The following is an 18,752-nucleotide window of genomic DNA, read 5'->3' as shown; positions in this document are numbered from 1 at the left end:
GAGAGAGAGAGAGAGAGAGAGAGAGAGAGAGAGGACAAAAGGGTCTATAACAGTATTGAGGAGAGGATCTAAGCCATTGGATGTAGATTTAGGTTTGTTTGATACTCTGTCATAATAGGTACTTTAAGAGACAATGGTAGCTAGAATTATCTAGTAACTTATACTGTCAGTGGGGGAATTTGGTATTTTTAATAAACAAAAGAACAAGAAATAATAAATATAAAAAGGGGTGAAGGGAGAGGAGAGTGGGATTTGAGAGGGAATTGTTTGTCTTACAGCCTCGGGTCTTGGGCCCTTCGGGATTCCTCTCTCTCTCTCTCTCTCTTTCTAAGATTATTGAATGAAGAAGATGAAAGGAAGATGAAGAAGAAGAAGAAGAGCAGCAGAGAGAATTTTACGTAATTGAAGTCTGAAATGTTCTTTCTTGGACCTCGTGGGAATGTGATTCTTCTGCTAATCCTCCACTGTTCCCCTTCTTGGATACTGGGTTGTTCTATTTTAAATGAAATTGGTTACTTATTTACTATTAGTTTTGCTCCTAATCACGTGAAATCTTGGCCTAATTAAAAAACTAATTAGTAAAATATTATCATTTTCTTCATTTAGTCTTTACTTACCTTCTCTCTGTTTCATGTCCTCATTCTTTCCTCTTTCCCATTTCAACCCAACCCGTCCACACAAGGACTCACGTCGTCACCTGCCCTTTGTCCTTTTACTCTTCCTTTCAACGAATTCATTTGAAAGGGGAAGAAAAAAATGTTGAGTCATTGTGAGAAGATGATCATCCCTTCGCTCCCTAATGAATGGCCACAGGTTCCTCTCTCTCTCTCTCTCTCTCTCTCTCTCTATCCATCACAGTCATGGGCAGACACAAACACACAACACGTCTCAATTATTATGAAACATAACATGACCATTTTGTTACTTAGCTCTTGGATGAGAATATTGATGTTGGGTTCTTATTTACTCTCTATACCACTCTGTAATCTTCCTTTTTTTTTTCTCTTCTTTTTTGGTGGTGCAGCAGCAGCAGGAGCAGCAGCAGGAGCAGATGATGATAGATGAGACGAGGTTGATGGCTTCAAGTGGTGGTGGTGGTGGTGGTGGTAGGGTAATGGAGAAACCAGGGCTGCAGGAACAACAAGCACTCAAGTGCCCTCGTTGTGAGTCATCAAACACAAAGTTCTGTTACTACAACAACTACAGCTTATCTCAGCCAAGGCACTTCTGTAAGGCTTGTAAGCGTTACTGGACTAGAGGTGGAACTCTGCGTAACGTTCCTGTAGGTGGAGGTTGCCGGAAAAACAAGAGGGTGAAGAGATCTTCACCTAATGATCCTTCTTCTTCATCTTCTTCTACTTCTTCAGCTCTTGCTAGTACTCAAGCACCAACCCCTAATCCTCCTGTCTCCACACCTTCCACTCACATTAATAATCCTTTGTTCTATGGCCTACCCAGAATCGGTTCCCCTTCAGACATTAATAATCTCCCCTTTCCAAGCTTCCACTCTAGAGTCTCTAATGATTTACTGCCTCAATTGAATGCTCTAGGGTTGGGTTTCTCATCTGATGATGAGTACCGAACTGGGTTTAATCCTTCTAGTGAAATCCCAGATGTTATTTCTACAAATCCACTTCTTTCAAGCTATTCATCCCTTATTGGGTCTTCTTCTGCTCCTTCAACTGCTTATTTGATTGCTTCTAGCCTTCATCATCAACAGCAAAAGCTTATGCAGCTGGGTGGTGGCCTGAAAGATAGGAAATGGTTACCCTTTGAGGAACTGCAAATGGGTATGAGCAGCGATTTGGGGACAGTGATGAAGGAAGTGAAATTAGAACAAGGGGATAACAACCGATTCCCTAGCCAGAATAATCCAATGGAACCAATTGGGTCAGTGGCCGACCCATCTCTTTATTGGAATACAAACACTGTTGGTACTTGGGCTGACCTCAACAACTTTGGATCTTCGGTCACCCCTTTAATTTGATCAAGAAAATCCATAACCAATCTCAGTTGGTTCTTCTTTCTGTTTTCATCATCTTGGGTCTTTGTTTCTAGTAGGCTTCTGTTGGTTTATTTCTTCTTCTAGTGCAGAACTTGGTGGCCATAGTTGGGCCTCTGATGGGAGGGGATCAGATCGGAGTGATCATGTCAGTTGCAAATACCACAGCCTTTTGGTTTTTTTCTTAAAAGGGTTTTCAAGGTTGAAGAGAAACCTTTTGCTCTGAGAAGAACCTCGGATCATCTTCCTCTCATCATCTTCCAGCATCATCATCAACTAAGGCTAAGCTACACTGTTCAAGAGTGCATTTCCTGGACCAGTAAGTTGGTTTTCTTTGTATGTATATATGCATGCCATGCTTTTCTTTCCAATGTATCTGTCTTTAGGTGTTGGTGTTGGGGGGTTATTGGAGATACATTTTTTTTTTCTCCCTGGAACATTGTTTTGATGTAAGGGAAAGGGTTGGGTATAGCAACATAAAAAGAGGGAGATTTCCTATCGCAATATGGGTGTCTGGATTCTGTGGTTACAGTCATTGGAATTTGTTTTTAACCTTTTTTTTTTTTTTTTTTTTTTACTTTAATATGGTACTTAACCTAAAGAGAAGGAACTGTGGTTTTGGGTTTCATCCTTATCACTCTCAAATCATGTTAGGGCTAATACTCAATAAGTTAACTACCCAAACATGCACATAGATTCTTAGGTTGGGTTCAAAATTATCATCCTGGCCTGTCTTCATCAAAACATCCAATCTTCTATTCCTCACTGCACAACTACATTGTATATTAGAGTTGGAAATTGTTGCAGCCTAAATTGACTTGGAGTAGCAAAGACCACTGTATTGGATCAAATTGTAACATGAGAATTGGAGCCAATGGGAATTAGTTCAAATTTGGGATTAGCCAATGAGAATTGGATCAATTTTTTTTTTTTTAAGAAGAAGAAGAAGAAAATTTTATTAGAATGGGGAGAGAGAGGCAAAACCTTGCAGAGACTTAGGTCTAAATATCATACAACCCATCAAAGATACAAACATCAGACCTCAGCTTCGGATGATCTTCTTGTGGTCAGGCAACAAATCAAGGACAAATATTATGCAGGCTACATAGGTTTGTCAGTGAAAATCAGTGTAAGATGGAAATGGTTAGCTTATGTAGCTGAACCAAAATCATAAAGGACTGAAATTATGGAGGAGACAAGGTTTCACCAGAAAGAGAGAGAGAGAGAGAGAGAGAGAGAGAGAGGACCACTGGGGACCGGGGGGGGGGATAGAAAGAGGTCTCCCCTCTAGATTAATTGTCAACCCGACATTTAACCACTCATGTACATACAGATTCAGGTAGGGAATAGATGAGCTATATGTTTGGAAGGCAAGAAAATGAAGACAAGAAAAGAAATATGACAAAAGTAATGATATCTAATAATAATGATTAGTTTGTGTTTTTTTCTCTCTGCATTTTCAAATGTTATTTTTTATTTTGGTAATGTCATCATGACGATTCCTTGTGACCAAACATGGTTACACCAACACCAAGATTCACCCTTCTTTCCTTGATACGAGGGTGTAATGTAAATATATAGTTGTGAGCATGGAAGAAAAATACCGGGAAGGAAAAGAAGAGAAAGACATTTGTATGACAACTAAAGATGGAAAAAATATTTATCGAATGTGCCTATTGTTGGGTTTATGCGATTTTGGCCAAGTTCTTGGGATCAAATCCCACCTTCTCCCTTCTTCTTTTACTCCAACCACATTTTCTCAAAAAAAAAATAAAAAATAAAAATGGAGAAGATTGATATGCAATAGTTGTTTGAGGGAGAGGGTATTGAGCTGAATAACAAGGAGGATTTTCCTCATATACATAATGCTAATCAGGATCGTATGGATTCAAAGGTCGGAAGCCCCGCATCCCCCCTCCACCCCAAAAGAGTGACCTAGATCTTCTGTGGTGAATGGATTTTCATTCATCTTGGGTGCAGGAAAACTCGGTGCTTTTCAGTTTTTACCTAATTTTCTCAAGTCATTTCGTGTGAAGATTTCAAGTATAGAGTCAATTCATACTTTTACCAATGACACGAATATGAACTGTTTTCAGTTTTTTTTTGTGCACGGTTGTGTATACACTCACTAGCGCTTCGGGCCTTTGTACTATGGAAGAAGAAATAATATTTCACACTCCCTCTTTCCTCATCGATGGTTAGCTACATCGACAGTTGTGCACCATGCACAAAACTTTTTTTTCCCTTTTTTAGTCAGATTCTATCGAGGGCCCATAGGCCACTAGGCGAAGGTCGGCGGCCCAACTCAAGGAAGGGACACCACCCACTCTATCGAAGGGTTGGAACATTCACCACTCTATCCAAGGTTCACATGTCCCTCTAGGATTTTAGTACCTTCTCCAAAATACCCATTCAATACCCTGACACGCATCTGAATCTACCATGATGAATGAAATCTCATTCACCATAGCTGAAGGAGAACTCGATGCCCCATAGATCTATGGGCATGGAAGTGGTTTTCAAGTTGAACTGAGAATCAGGTAGGGAAAGGAAGAGTACTTAAACATAACCGAAAAAGCCAAATGTGGTAAGAAATGGGTGAGCTTCACCTTCAGCATAATTCAATATAAAGTAATGAACCGAGATGGGATGATGTCCCACAAATAATACAGGACCAGTAGTGGAGTTTTAGGGCGCACAACATGAAAGGAAACCAAGCGAGGCCCACTTCTTCCTGGGTTCGGACTCCAATGCATGCTATGCTCTGGCCATAACAGGGACTGAAGCTGAATATGAGATCTCGAAACTAAATGTACAGGGAGTACTGAGTAGTCCTTGTTACGGTGGGGGTATGGACTCTCTACCCTTCCCTAGGTTAGAGACTGGCCATTAGGTACTATGACCTTATGAGCATGGTTTTATGTATTGGTATTGAAACCCTGATCTATATTGGTTTGGCAAGTCTTTGATCCCAGTTGAATGGTACGAAATAAGGGTAAAAAAGTCAAAATATCAATTTTTTTTTATAAGAAAAGTGATAATCCTGTCATGGATCCATTTTGATGGTATACTGATTTTGAAGATAACCAATACCAATACCAGTACTATGTACTAAAACCATGCCTATGAGTATGGAGAACTCCATAACTCCATATGATATGGCTAATAGGTGGATATTTTGATTGTTAAAAAGGAGAAAGTTTTCTTCTATGAGGGGTGAAGGAAAATTTGAATGATTAAGTTTTCTTCTATGAGGGGTGAAGGAAAATTTGAATGGTTCCCTTTCAACCTTGGTATGACCTGGTTCATGCGGTTGTGGGGTTAGTATGGGCTCGTGGGACTAGTCAGGCCGAAGGCCTGGACACCCACAGTTAACAAAAAAAAAAAAAAAAAAAGTAGGAAGGAAAAATGCAATCATCTAGCTAGGAACATGAATGATCACCCTTTATCATACGATGTCGATAATACCCTTCCATTTTTCCCTGATACACTATCGAAACTCCTTGATGAGTGAAGGAAATTAAATTGCCTGTGTTTCAAAATATCCATCACATGAGGATTAAATTTTAGGGACAGTTAAATGGTAAGGTTCACATTCACATGCTAAGATTCATTTAAAATAAATTTCTAAAGAGGCAAAATAAAAGTTGAGAAAATCTAGAACTGCCACAAGGATGCATATCTGGGTATAGACTATAGGGATGGTGCATGCAAAATACAAAACTAGTATATGATTGAATTTGGTTTTAAAATTCAATAGTAGAAAATTCAAACCTTGCCCTGTATGCTGGTCTAATAATTAGAATTGTCACACCACTCTACCACAGTGCAAAAGTAGGCGAAACACTAAAAAAGCTTGTGTTCAATGAACCATGTGTTATGGAAATTATCTCTTCTTAAGAGGTTTTAAAACTCGGGATTGATCTCAATTGATATCAATTTAGATTATATTAGCATCAGTTGGATCAAACAAGTTTAAACCCAAATTTCTTTTAAATGATATTTGTAATCATTTTATCTTTATACCTTACTACTGGATAGATAATGATCAAATAGATATCAAGGATAGATCATGACCAATACCGATCTGATCGATCCAATCTGATTTTTAAAACGATGATAATGACACAACCCAATTTTCAAGAATTCATTGGCACGATAAAATACGGATTATGGGCACTTTCACTTTTTCCATCCTGCATCTACTTTTCCTCTGCTATGTGTACGATTGAATAGGTATGCCGTCCTTTTTTGACCACTTACCCCATTTATCACTTCCACGGACACTATATGATTCCCTATGTATTGGAACTGGCTACGGTCGCACATCTTGAAACCAAATGCATTGTGACATGGAAAATTGTGACCATACATCATTAACGGCTGTAAAGGAATTTTTTTTTTTATAGGTAAAATATATTGTATTAAGAAATAAGAAAAAATAGAATACAGAAAATACAATAATACTCCCTATTTAGATTGGGCTATTTTTTTTTTTTCTGTTAACTACGGATATTCAGGCTTTTGGCCTGATTAGTCCCGCGGGCTTATACTAACCCTATATCAATATGAATCAGGTCATATTGAGATTGAATGAGAATTATTCAACTTTCACTGAAAGTAATAAAGTGTGCTAAACACCCCGTATGAATGGCCCAACGTGTGCCTAGTGGGAGTCGAATTTAGGACGTCCGAATTTATGAATCGTACAAAGTTCGTTGTTCACCAACTGCACTATCTCTTTGGGTTTACATAGTTAAAATAGTAGAGTAAACAATAACAGTTTGTAACAATTATTGTTACTAAATCCGCGGACATGATGCATACTAATACAATGAATGTTTGATTGAATTAGACTATGAAATTTGATATAGGGACAATCAATATCATGTCCTGATCAACATCAAATTATCAGGATGGATACATCATTTGTCTACATGAAAAAATAAGTAACTACAAGAAAACTAAATTTTAATGATGGTATTCACGTACGTTAAAGTACGTACGCAAAACCGCCACTAGATCCTTTAACGAAAAATCCATCGAAAATTTTGTTACAACTAATGAATTATAACAATATCATATTTATGTCGATTTAACTTCAGTAATTTTACCACTACTAAAAAGGATAAATTTTGCGGTAGTTAATATATAAATAATATATTTTTAGCGGCAAAGTTCTCCTTTTGAGTTTGATGGCTATATTTTGGAAACTCCCTAAAAACATGAACTCTATATTTTTGTATTTGATGGCTATTGCATGTTAGGAGTCTCTCTTGGAGGCCACGAACCCATTGAGGTTCATTTCTTAGCCCCAAGTCAATCCGTAGACATTAGACACTTGGTTATTAGCATCAATTTTGATTGGCCAAAGCATGTTGGTCCATACACTATTAAAATTAAAATTAATAACATAAATAAGTTTATTTTTACAAATGTATCTAAAAAGTGATGAATATATATTGGAATCGACAGGAATCAGTCTAAATCTTAGAAACAAAACCTAGACCATGAAGCCCTAATTCTTTCCCTAATCTATTAATGAAACATCAACCAATGTTTGAAGACCTTTGTAATTGGAAATCTTTCGTCTAAATTACATAATTTTGAAAGGGGTATCCAATGATATTGAAATTAGGTTAATCGGGATTTCAGGAGAAAAAAATTTGTTTCAAGGGTCATCATTGGCAAACAAGAAAATTGTGAGGAAATAATGGAAAATTCCCAATAATTAATTTTTATTATTAGTAATAATGGATGTTTTGTATTACCACCATGGAAGTCCACACTGACACCACTTTGCATCGTGTGTATATATAAATTGACGATACATACTTGTATAAAATGATGGTTTTATATATTTGCAGCTATAGACATGTATCTAATGGTGATTTTTGTAAATCGACGCTATAGGGATATCCATAGACGGCAGTTTTTGAGAACCACAATTGTATTCTCTAATCATTTACATTTTATAATCGTTTTGTTGTAAACATACCTTTAGCGGTAGTCCTTAGCAACTATCATCATAGACGTCCACCGAAGGGGTTGTTGAAAAAATCACGTTTATGGTGACATATGCATTGTAAAGATGGTTTTCATTTGGTCATGGACAAAGTGAAGTGGCAAATCTAATCATTGGATACCAAGGAAAGGAATGGATTAATCATATGTCAAATTTTTCCCTCAAGTTTAAGAATTTCTCATTTATGTAATATCATACCCTTTCATGTAGGCCTACTTCCCTTCTTTGTAGTTTTGAATTTTTAATGATTTTCTCTAAAATGTAGATTTGTTATTTTTTATTTTTTTTTTGCTAGTGCAAGGGCATTACCCTAGGTAAGACACACTAAGGGACTAGACAAGAGACCCATAGAGGGACGACCAATTAACTGGGGGTCCACTGAGCCACACTTATTATATATATATATATATATATAATACTTCATCTACTTGTTACTACTATTTTCAAGTGGGGGCTAAAAGGCTCGAATCATCAACCATCCCTAAACTTACACTAGAACCTTAACCAAGCCTAGAAATTTACTAATGAGCTAACAATATAGATAACTTTGATTGGACTAAAACTTTAACATTTGAACAATTGGCCATGAGGTCTTCTAATCCACAAAAATTTTAGGCCAATTGAATTACCACACGGTAGAAAATGATACAATGTTAAAATATCACCCGCATATAATGTTAACAAATTAAATTCGAAGCCATCGATAGTATGTTTCATTACAGTATATGTAAATATTATGAAAAGTTCCACCTAAAAAATGGGGCTATTCCTATACCCTAAGTTCTAGCTAATCCCATATTATTGGTTCTGTTGGAACCAAGTTCTTTTTTCAATTAACCCTATGAAAGAAAGAACAGAACAACTAGCCAACAACTAACCAATCACTTAAACCCACCATGCAAAGTATATATTATAACCAAAACCCTAATCTAATTAGTGATGGGCCAGAGTTGACTGAGATAGTACTGAACTAATTCCATTATAAAAAAAAGGGTATATTTGCTTGGAAGTTGCTTGGATGGTAAGGAAACTTTAGCCAATAACATTCTCCATATGACACATGAAATTAAAGTATATGATATGACCTCTCCATACTAAAATAAAAACAAAGACATTATGATGATGATGATATGACCTACCTAGTCTTTATTTTATATATATAAGCATAGAAGGAACTTGGACCAAACTCATTAAAGTTGTGATGATCAATCTATAAAGAATTTTAATTTGTTAGAGTTCTAGTTGATACTTTATACAGCTCAAAATGAAAAAAAAAAAAAAAAAAAAAAAAAAAAAAAGTATATACACATTCTGTCTGGATTTTTCTAGAGAAGCCCAAGTGAATGGTCGTGTTGAGCAAGAAGAAGAAGATGAAGAGCTTGGAATCCACCATTAATTAATTAATAAGTTATATTTGTATGTGGTGGCATCTCGCATCTTTGAAATTTTCAATAAACATGCACCAAGGCATGCATCAACTTTCTTGGTACATACATGAAATCAAAGAGGAATATTTAGAGATCACTAACTAGCCACCTTTGTATGACCCACATGCAGAGAGGAGCATATTAAAGTAACTTTATTTATTTTTTATTTTTTTTATGTTTCCACCCACAGTTCTTAAAGACTGGAACAGAAACATGGAATTAGTCTACGTTTAACATCAATCATATATCTATTAAGCATTTTTCTGATGTCCAATCTTGTCCCAAGCTTGCAAATAACTAAGTTGTGCCATTAAGGTTGATATAGGAATATGAACAGCCCATGCATCTAGTGCTTTTCTGTAGAAACTAAAAATTATTCAAAATGTGGAAACATAATGTAATAGAAAGGAAAATAAATTTTCAGTCTGAATTTGCAGCTCTTTTTCAATGTATCTATTTGTTATAAAATATGGCAATGTATGTGGATAGAATATGATTCGGTTTTAGTAGTTTTATGTGTTCAATCCCGAAAAATGTTGTTTCATTTTCTAAAATTGTATGATTATCTCTTCTTTTCTATCTTGTATAGATTAAAATTTTTTCCATTGCTTCAACGAAGAGAATTCCATTGCAGATTTTTTTTGGCTAAAGATGCGATTAAGTTAGGTCTATCTTCATTGAATGTTCTTATTTTATTTCCAAGAAGAGATTATGTGGGATGCTCAATGTAGGCCCAGGTTTCGTTTCCATAGTTCTGTTTTTATTGGTGAGTCGGGGTTTTCCTATTGATGGCAATGCCGAAGGTGGGACTGATTCTCTGCGTGTGTATTCATCTGGGTATGTCCAAACTTTAATATATAAACCTCTTTATTTTTCTTTTGTATACATACTTTATGATCTTCTGGCTGGAAAAAAAAAATTAAGTAACCAAAATACAGTGATATATATATATACATATATATGCCTATATATATATATATATATACATATATATATATATGCCTTTATATATATATATATATATATACCAGATTACAGGATCGAGATATGCTAAAATCCAGGGAAATGGGGATCTCCTGGTTCTGTATAGCAATCAGAACGAGATAGGTGCAATACCTTACTCCGATCCAACAACGGGACTAACACTGAGATGGGTGCAATACCTTACTCGGTCCTAAATATGCAGAAGAGATAAACAAAGAAAGAACAAAACCATAAACTTAAAGTAAAGGATATGAAATTACACAAAATTAAAAGCTGCTTAACTAGATCTATCTTTCAGAATCAAGAGGCACGACTGTAGGCTTTGATCTGAGGATAGAACAAGAAACTGCTAAATGCAAAAGAAAGCTAATAATGCAATCAAAAAGCAATATATATTTGAAAATAAAAATAAAGTTTTCAATATTTGGAGATTGGTTTGGGTAGGCTTGGGTTGGAGGATTTGAGAAGAAGTAGGATGTTTGGGTAGGAGTCTTTGAGCTGTAGGTGGCTAACCTTTGAAGGATGATCAGACTTGTGATGATCGGAGCCTGTTGTTGTAGTTCGGCGGGGTGCTCGGAGAGATCTTGGAAGAACTTGTGAGGATAAAGCTTGCTTCGGAGCTTCTTTCTCTCAAGTTTACAATTTGGGAGAATTTCCTCAAGTCTAATTTTGCAAGTCTATTTTTCTCCAAGTGGTTTGGGAGAAGGGGAGATGCTCCTTTTATAATGTAAGGAGGCTCATTCGAATTACATGTGGGTTTGGGTAATATTTGGGTTTCATTTAGTACTATACCAAATTGGGTACTATTTGACATTTCATTTGTCACTATTTGGAACTGTGCACTTGAATTTGTATTTGGAGTGAACAGTTGCTGCCGACAATTGTGGAACTGTTGGCGCCGAAAGTTGGAGTTGCTGTCAACAAATGATTTGGAATCTTTGATAGGGTTGCTGTTGACAGTAGATTTGGAATCTTCAATGATCTTACCACCGCATTCCACGTGTCAGGGACACTGTTCTCCGTATTGGTTCGATCAAGAGGTTTGTATCCTATTTGTTTGAGCCGGATATTAGCCGGACTATCCTTTGACTTGGGATAGTAACAATACCTCCTTTCCTTAATAGGTCGTCCGAGGTTATTTGACTAGGTGTGATTTTTACGACTACACCCGTCGGCTAGTTTATGACCATCCTAGCAGACGTTATGGACCAAACTTAGGGTTTGGTCGATGAAGACTCTGATTTTGCAACCCGACGGGATCGTCGGGAGGTAACTTCTTTGAATTTGCTGGAGGAGGATGCCTTGGAGCTGGCGGGCTCAAAGTCAGGGTCGTCCTCATATGGATCTTGCCCATAGAAGAGTTCATGGGCTGGAATAGATCCTTTGATGGATTTGAGACTATAGACACCGTCACTGGAGCCTTCATTGTCTTCATTGTCTGAGTTGGATCCGAGTTCGGCTAGTCAGGCACGAAGGGCGTCCTTCTCACTTTTGATGCTTGATTTTGAGGTACTTTGGATTGTTGGAACAGGTTGAAGACCTGTGAGGCTTTTGATTAGGGACGTCCGTTCGCATTTAGAGACGTCACAGTTGTCCCACCATTTGACATTGAAAGACCGGCAAAGGACTGGAGCAACCCAGTTATGTACCTGGTAATCATAAATTTGATATTCCCAGAACAATATCCATGTGAGACGGCAGTGGAGAAAGAACTGGAGAAGATCAGGTTGGTGGGGTTGGGGGGTTGTATTTTGGCAGAATATTTGAAAAGAATCTTGAATTTGTGGTGGTAGGATTTCTACCATAGGACCATATTGATCCCACCATTTGGGAAACGAGAGGGGAGTTTGGTTATTGAATCTGTACTCAAAACAGAAGAACCAAGAGTGGCGGTTGATCCTGTTTTGGAAACAGAAAGTTTTGTACCAAGCATCTTGGTAATCAAGGTATGTGAAAATTTGTGGGGTAAAGGTGTTTGAAAAGCTTCTTTGATTAAGGGGATGACTGCCCCAGTCTTGTAGTGAAAGAATTTTGCATATGGTTACAGTTGTATGTGTAACCAATGTTGGGTCATTTCTGTCATAGTTCAGTTTGAATCTAACAGAGTCAGTTTCTACGAGGATGTATTCGTAGAACTCTTGATTTTTTGCAGATGATGTGAAATGGTGATGCCACCCTTTGTAGAAAATTTGTTGGGCCAACATGATGGGTGAGTCAGTATATTTGAACAGAGGCTCTTCAATGGTGAAGAGATCTTCTTTGCAAGGTTTTTCATGGTATTGACTTTTGGATTTAAAACCTTGGGCTGTTTGGAGAGGTTTGGCCTGAGTGATTTGTAGGCTAGAGCTGACTTTATTTGTGGTTTGGAGGGGACCAGCAGCTGAGGATGCAACCACAGCATGGGAGTATGGTTTATTTGTAGAAGCCATCTAGGATTGGCTTCTAGTGATTATTTGGTGGGATGGTGTTGCATCAACTGCGGAGGCACCATAACTTGATTTGATTTTGACAATAGAGTTTGAGGAGGTGGACTCCTTAGGGGGAGCCATCCTGATAAGGTTGATTTGAAGAGTCTGACCCTGTAGGAATTCACGGGTAAGAAAGTCAGGGACAGAATTGGATTCTCCTTTAATATATTCTATTTGAAATTCAAAAATTGATAATAAAGCTTGCCATCTGGCAAAAATTTGTTTTGAAGCAAGATTTGAAACATCATTTTGTAAAACATATTTAGCTGCGCTACAATCAACACGAACTAAAAATGTTTATTTAATAATGTATTTTGAAATTTTTTGATGCAAAGAACAATCGATAAGATTTCCTTTTTGATGGTACTGTAATTCTTTTGAGCAGAATTCCAGATACCAGAAGTGAATTGGACAAACTGTTCTTTATTGTTACTAGGAAGTTTTTGTTTGAGAATTCCTCCATAACCAATGTCTGAGGCGTCGATTTTGACTATTTTAAAAGCCTCAGGATTAAGAATAAATAAACAGGGAATTTCTTTGACAAGTTTTTTGATAGTTTGAACGGCCGTAGTTTGGGCCTTAGACCAGGGAATTGGTTTCTTTTTTAGCCGAAGGTATAATGGTTCGGCAATCTTACTGATTTGGGGAAGAAAATCACGAACGTAATTTAGGCTTCCTAAAAATCTTTGTAATTGGGTTTTGTCAAGGATTTGATCAGGAAATTTTTCACTAAAGGTAATGGCACGATCTATAGGGGTAAGAGTACCTTTTTCGATTAGATGGCCAAGGAATCTAACTTTGGTAAGAAAAAATTTCATCTTTCTTTTGGAGAGGACTAAACCATTTTTTTAATAATTTGGTAAAATATTCTTAAATGTTTAAAGTATTGCTCAATTGAATCTGAAAAGACAAGAACATCATCAATGTAGACAATAGTAAATTGTCCATAATTATTGAAGATGTCGTTCATTATTTTCTGAAATTCACTAGGAGCATTTTTGAGGCCGAATGGCATAACGTTCCATTCATATAGGCCGAAGGGAGTTGTGAAGGCAGTTTTGTAACGATCTTTTTCTTGGATCTGGATCTGCCAAAATCCAGACTTCATATCGAATTTAGAAAATATTTTAGCTTGATAAATTCTTTGGAGAAGGTCCTTTTGATTTAGGATTGGATATCTAACCCACTGAAGGGCATCATTTAAGGGTTTGTAATTAATGACTAACCTGGGGGTTCCACGTTCGATTTCAGCGGCTTTGTTGACATAAAAGGCTGTAGAACTCCAAGGAGAAGTACTGGGCCGAATAAGGTTTTTAGCCAGGAGGTCATTAATTTCTTCTTTGCAAGTCTCAAGGAGGGTCTGATTCATTTGAGCTAGTCGTGCTTTAGTTGGGATTTGAAGGTCTGAAAATCTAGAAGCATAAGGCAGGGAGACCATATGCTGCTTTCGGTGCCAAAAGGCATCAGGAAAATCAGAACAAAGATGAGATTCGAATTTTGTCTTGATTTGATTAATTTGATGAATAGTTTTGGGATTTTGAAGATGGTTAGAGATTCTTTCATGGAGAAGCTCAGTTTTGAGAAAGTTTAATTGTTTAATTTTGTTAACACTTTGGTTATCAGAATTTTGAGCTTGTAAAAATGGGAAGACAATTTTTTGTCCTTGAAATTTTGTTGAAATCCCATCTTGGGTTATTTTGAACCGTTTGATTTTCTCTAAGAAAGATTGACCAAGAATTATTGTTTGGTCAAGGTCTTTTGCCAGTATGAAAGTTTGAGGAAGACAGAGACCTTGGTTACAAACATGAGTATTTGATAGTTTGTATTGGACATTTAACCCAGATCCATTAGCTGTGTTAAGGCGTTGGGTAGTTCGTTCATAGAACTGGGTTGGAATAGCACCTTCGTTGATACAATTGACATTTGCACTAGAATCAACTAAGGCAATGGCAGAAAATTTGAATGAGGCATTAACAACTAAGGTTATGCGGACATACCAATTTTGACAAGTTATGGTAGCCACAAACCCAGGGATAGTAGGGTTTGGTTCAAAAAGTTCTTGATTGGCAAAAGGATTTATTAATGGTTCATTGTTTGATGTTAAAACTTGCTGATTTTTTTGTCGATTTAAACAAGCTAACTGTTGTTTGATGTGTTTAATTTCGTACTGCAAGGATGGAGTGGTGGTCTCAAGGTTTTTAATTCGACCAGAATGGTCGGGGATATGAGGTTTTGCTATTTTATCGAATTTTTGCATTATTTGGTGGAGATTGTATGGTTGAGGGGAATTTTGAGTGGAAACATTGTTTCTAAGGTGCTCAAGGCAGGCCTTCTTTTGTTCTGGGTCTGCTAAGCTATCAATATAATCAAAAATATTTGAATTTGGTAATGCTCAGAGCATCCGAACAGATTTGGGAACACAGTCTTCACAACTAAGACCAATAATACAAGAATCACAATTACAAGCTTGGAAATTCTCATTATTGGAAGAACTGGAAGAATTATGTTCAGAGGCTTGAATTTGATTAAGTTTATAATTTTCATCTTCAGAAGAGGATGAAGAAGTTTATTGGAAAAGGGCAAGGATTTGTGTTGTATCTTGCTCGGATATTTGTAAAGAATTAATTTTGTTTGAAACTCTACAGAACTTGGCGATATGGCCGGGTTTGCCACATTGAAAACATCCTTGAAAGGATTTGTCAGGTTTTGGATCTTTGAAATTTTTAGGTGCCTTGAAAGGCATTCTATATTTGTTATGTTTTGTTTTTGGAGGAGTTTTATGGTAAAACTCAGGGGTTGTGAATGGTCTGTGAGACACATACTTTTTGGATTTATGAAAATTTTTATAATATTTGCGAGAAGACTTGTGTTTATGTTTTGATGGAGGTCTGAGAGGTGGAAACCCGAATTGTTCGCAGAATCCTCCTAACTCTCGTTTGTAAAACTTGTTTTCTTTATGGATTTGTTTTAATCTAATATCAGTACAGAGGGTAAGACCTTCTTCATGAATTAGACTAATTATTTGGCCATAGGACATTTGATCATAGGGAATGATCCCATCATTTTCTTTCCTAAGACGTTGTTTGATTTTTTCAGAAAATAGAGTTGGCAATCCTGTAAGAAATTTTTATTTCCAACAGGGAAGGTTTGCGTCTGGTCTGGTTAAGACTTTGGTTAAAAAGGTATCTTTGTACCATTTGAAATCATGTAATTTTTGACATCTAAGGTTTGACAATTGTTCAGCTGTTCTGTCTTTGAGACGAGAAGGATTTCCTAAAAAGTAATTTGCAATGCTGAAAATAAGAGTATTAACAGCATCCTCAATAGGAATACCTTCACCATCAAGAAGGGGAACTCCTTCAGGTGTGATTTGAACAACCATTAAAATTTCTGTCTTTTGGACATCAGTCAGGACATAATCCCACCAACATTTGAGTTGGCCTGTGAAGCCAGAAACAAGCAAGGTAGCAACTGCACTATCAGGGGTATTTTTGATACAATGTGCATTACTAACCATGGTCATTTCTTGGAGTTTGTTCATGAGATTATGCTTAGACAAACCATCTATGTTCCATTCATAGGTGATACCACTTTGGTAGGAAGCTTGAGGAGCAATTCCTCTAGCTTCAATTTGTAGGTCAGGGAAGACCGGATGTTGGTTTGAACTTTGACCAATTTGATTAATTTTTTGGAAGTCTTTTTCTTCAGAACTTGAGGAAGTGTCTGAAGAACATCCTATGATGGTGCGAACACCTCTATTGTTTGATTCAGCCGAAGGTTCATTTGAGGGTTGATTTTGGACTGGTGTTTGTGGATCACTTAAATGTGCTTCAGCAGCATTAAGAATAGTAAGACGTTGGTTAATTTGATCTAGAACAAAAATTTGTTAAGAGCAAGTTGTTGTTTTGAGGAATATTATATGGTTTGAATAAAGAAACGGAAGTTGGAACCGGAGCCGGTGTCATAGATGAAGAGGCTATCGATTTTGGTTGGACAAGGTTCTCAACTCTAGATAGTTGATTACCTATGGTTTGAAGACTTAAATTTGCAAAGTTTAATTGTTCAATTTGTCTTCTGCTTGGGTCTTCTTGTTCAGCAATTTTGAACGGAGAAGCAGTTATTTCATTATCTTTGTAGTTGTGTTTGATGTTTTCCATCGGAGGATGGATAGCATTAGTAGTTGGACCATCATAAAGGGTCCAGGATTTATGTGAAGTAGTTTCAGTACATACTTGATTATGCCAGGGATAGTAAACATTATTATCCTAGGCATAAAATCAAAATATGTAAAGAAGAAAACATTTGTTTTAAGGTTTGTCATAAAATTATACCAATTTGTTCTGGTTTGGGCTTGTTGTTCAAGATTGAAAGTTCTTAAGAACCATTCTCGTTTTTCTTTGTTCTTTGGGGATTCAAAATCTGTTCGAAGTAAAGGTTTGTCAATTTGATAATCTGTGGTTGTTTGAATCATACGTACTCCTGGGTTTCTAGAATCACGCGGAGGTGGAGCAGCAACCTCAGAGTGAGTGGGAGACTGTCGATCAGGTACCTCAGATGAGGTAGATTCAGGGAAGATTGTTTCGTAAGTTCCCTGGGCAACATTTTGGTTGGTTTGTACTCCAACAAGGTTGGGGATAGGTGGAGTAGTCCTAGTTTGAGAAAACCATTGGTTTAAGTCAGAAGAAGTCGATGCCTCAGAGCATGACCTTCTTGAGCTTTGGTAAACAGGAGGGGGTGCTTGTCGGTTAAACCGAATGGAAACTAATCCGTCTAAATCTTGGGAAATAGAACAGATAATGGTGTTAGAGACTTGAGGGGGAATTTCAGTTGTTTGCAGCTGCCATTCCTCAGGGAAAGAAATATCTTCCCAACGGCAAAGTTTTGGGTAGACAATTTGACCCTGAATACAATCAGTTTCAAGGTAAAGGGTTTGGCCTTTTGAGAATGTTCGTTTGGCGCGTGGTTGGACAGATTTCATAGCTTTGTATTTTATACGATGGATGATAGAGATAGGGATGGTTCCATGCATTAATTTGTAACCGTGAGTTTTGAGATTTAATTTGAGTGAATGTAAAATATTTGGGTCTTCAAGGGCTATGGACATATTTGGGTAGACATTGAAATGGACAGGTCCATAACAAAGGCTAGTTTCAATGGCTCCCAGAAGGGAATCATTGAACTCAAGGAATCTTTGGTCCCGAAGGGCTAACAACATGGAAGTGTTGAGTCCTTCTCGGTGAAGGGGTTTGATGGCCACTTGGACTAATCCAATATGGACATAATTATATTTACGGTCTTTGTATAATTCTTGTAAAGTGATTGGATCAAAAAGTTGAATTTCTTGTGTTTGAGGGGTAAAATTAATAGTTTGTTCTACGGTCTTGACTGTTTCGAGTCCGAACCAGTCTCGATCATAGAGATCATTTCTTGAAATTTTTGGCATATCCCAACCTTGAAGTCTTCGGTTAATTCTTGTTGTTTGTTCATCGTAATCGAGCACGTTAGAACTTGTGCTCGCCTCACCTGCCGATCTCATTGACATGGAGCCGGGTAAACGATTCATAATTTGAGAATTCTTAGTCTTGGGGTAACCTCCTAGATCTGAGTTTTAGTATGGTATTTCCAACATAACTTGGGCACAAACGTGGTCTTACACTCTTCTGCCACTCCTCCCAAAAGCTCAAAGGCATATACCGCATCAAAAAACTTAAGAAATAAAATGATTACTCAAAAGAAAAGAAATCTGCAAAGAAATAAACCGAATCCACCACCACCGTGGCTCTGATATATATATATATATATGCCTTTGTATGTTTGCAAAGAATTTTTCCTAACACTTATAACCT

The 18,752-nt window shown here is 37.0% G+C and overlaps 1 protein-coding gene across 4 annotated transcripts; it reads left to right on the top strand.

Annotated features, from left to right (window-relative positions):
- Positions 1-259: 259 nt before the first annotated feature.
- Positions 260-2,506, top strand: LOC122094421 (dof zinc finger protein DOF1.4-like). 4 transcript variants are annotated; one of them, XM_042665222.1, is made up of 2 exons: positions 260-813; positions 1,040-2,506. In XM_042665222.1, the coding sequence occupies exons 1-2, from the start codon at positions 757-759 to the stop codon at positions 1,985-1,987; spliced, it is 1,005 nt and encodes a 334-aa protein (XP_042521156.1). In that variant the 5' UTR covers positions 260-756; the 3' UTR covers positions 1,988-2,506. The 4 variants fall into 4 exon arrangements, with proteins under 4 accessions (XP_042521156.1, XP_042521155.1, XP_042521153.1 ...); XM_042665221.1 differs by having other exon boundaries at positions 1,037-2,506; XM_042665219.1 differs by having other exon boundaries at positions 1,028-2,506.
- The last annotated feature ends 16,246 nt before the right edge of the window (positions 2,507-18,752 follow it).

Source organism: Macadamia integrifolia, chromosome 11, assembly GCF_013358625.1.
Source record: "Macadamia integrifolia cultivar HAES 741 chromosome 11, SCU_Mint_v3, whole genome shotgun sequence".
Lineage (NCBI taxonomy): Eukaryota > Viridiplantae > Streptophyta > Magnoliopsida > Proteales > Proteaceae > Macadamia > Macadamia integrifolia.
Note: the sequence above shows the minus strand (reverse complement) of the source record. Positions and strands in the feature narration are given on the sequence as shown.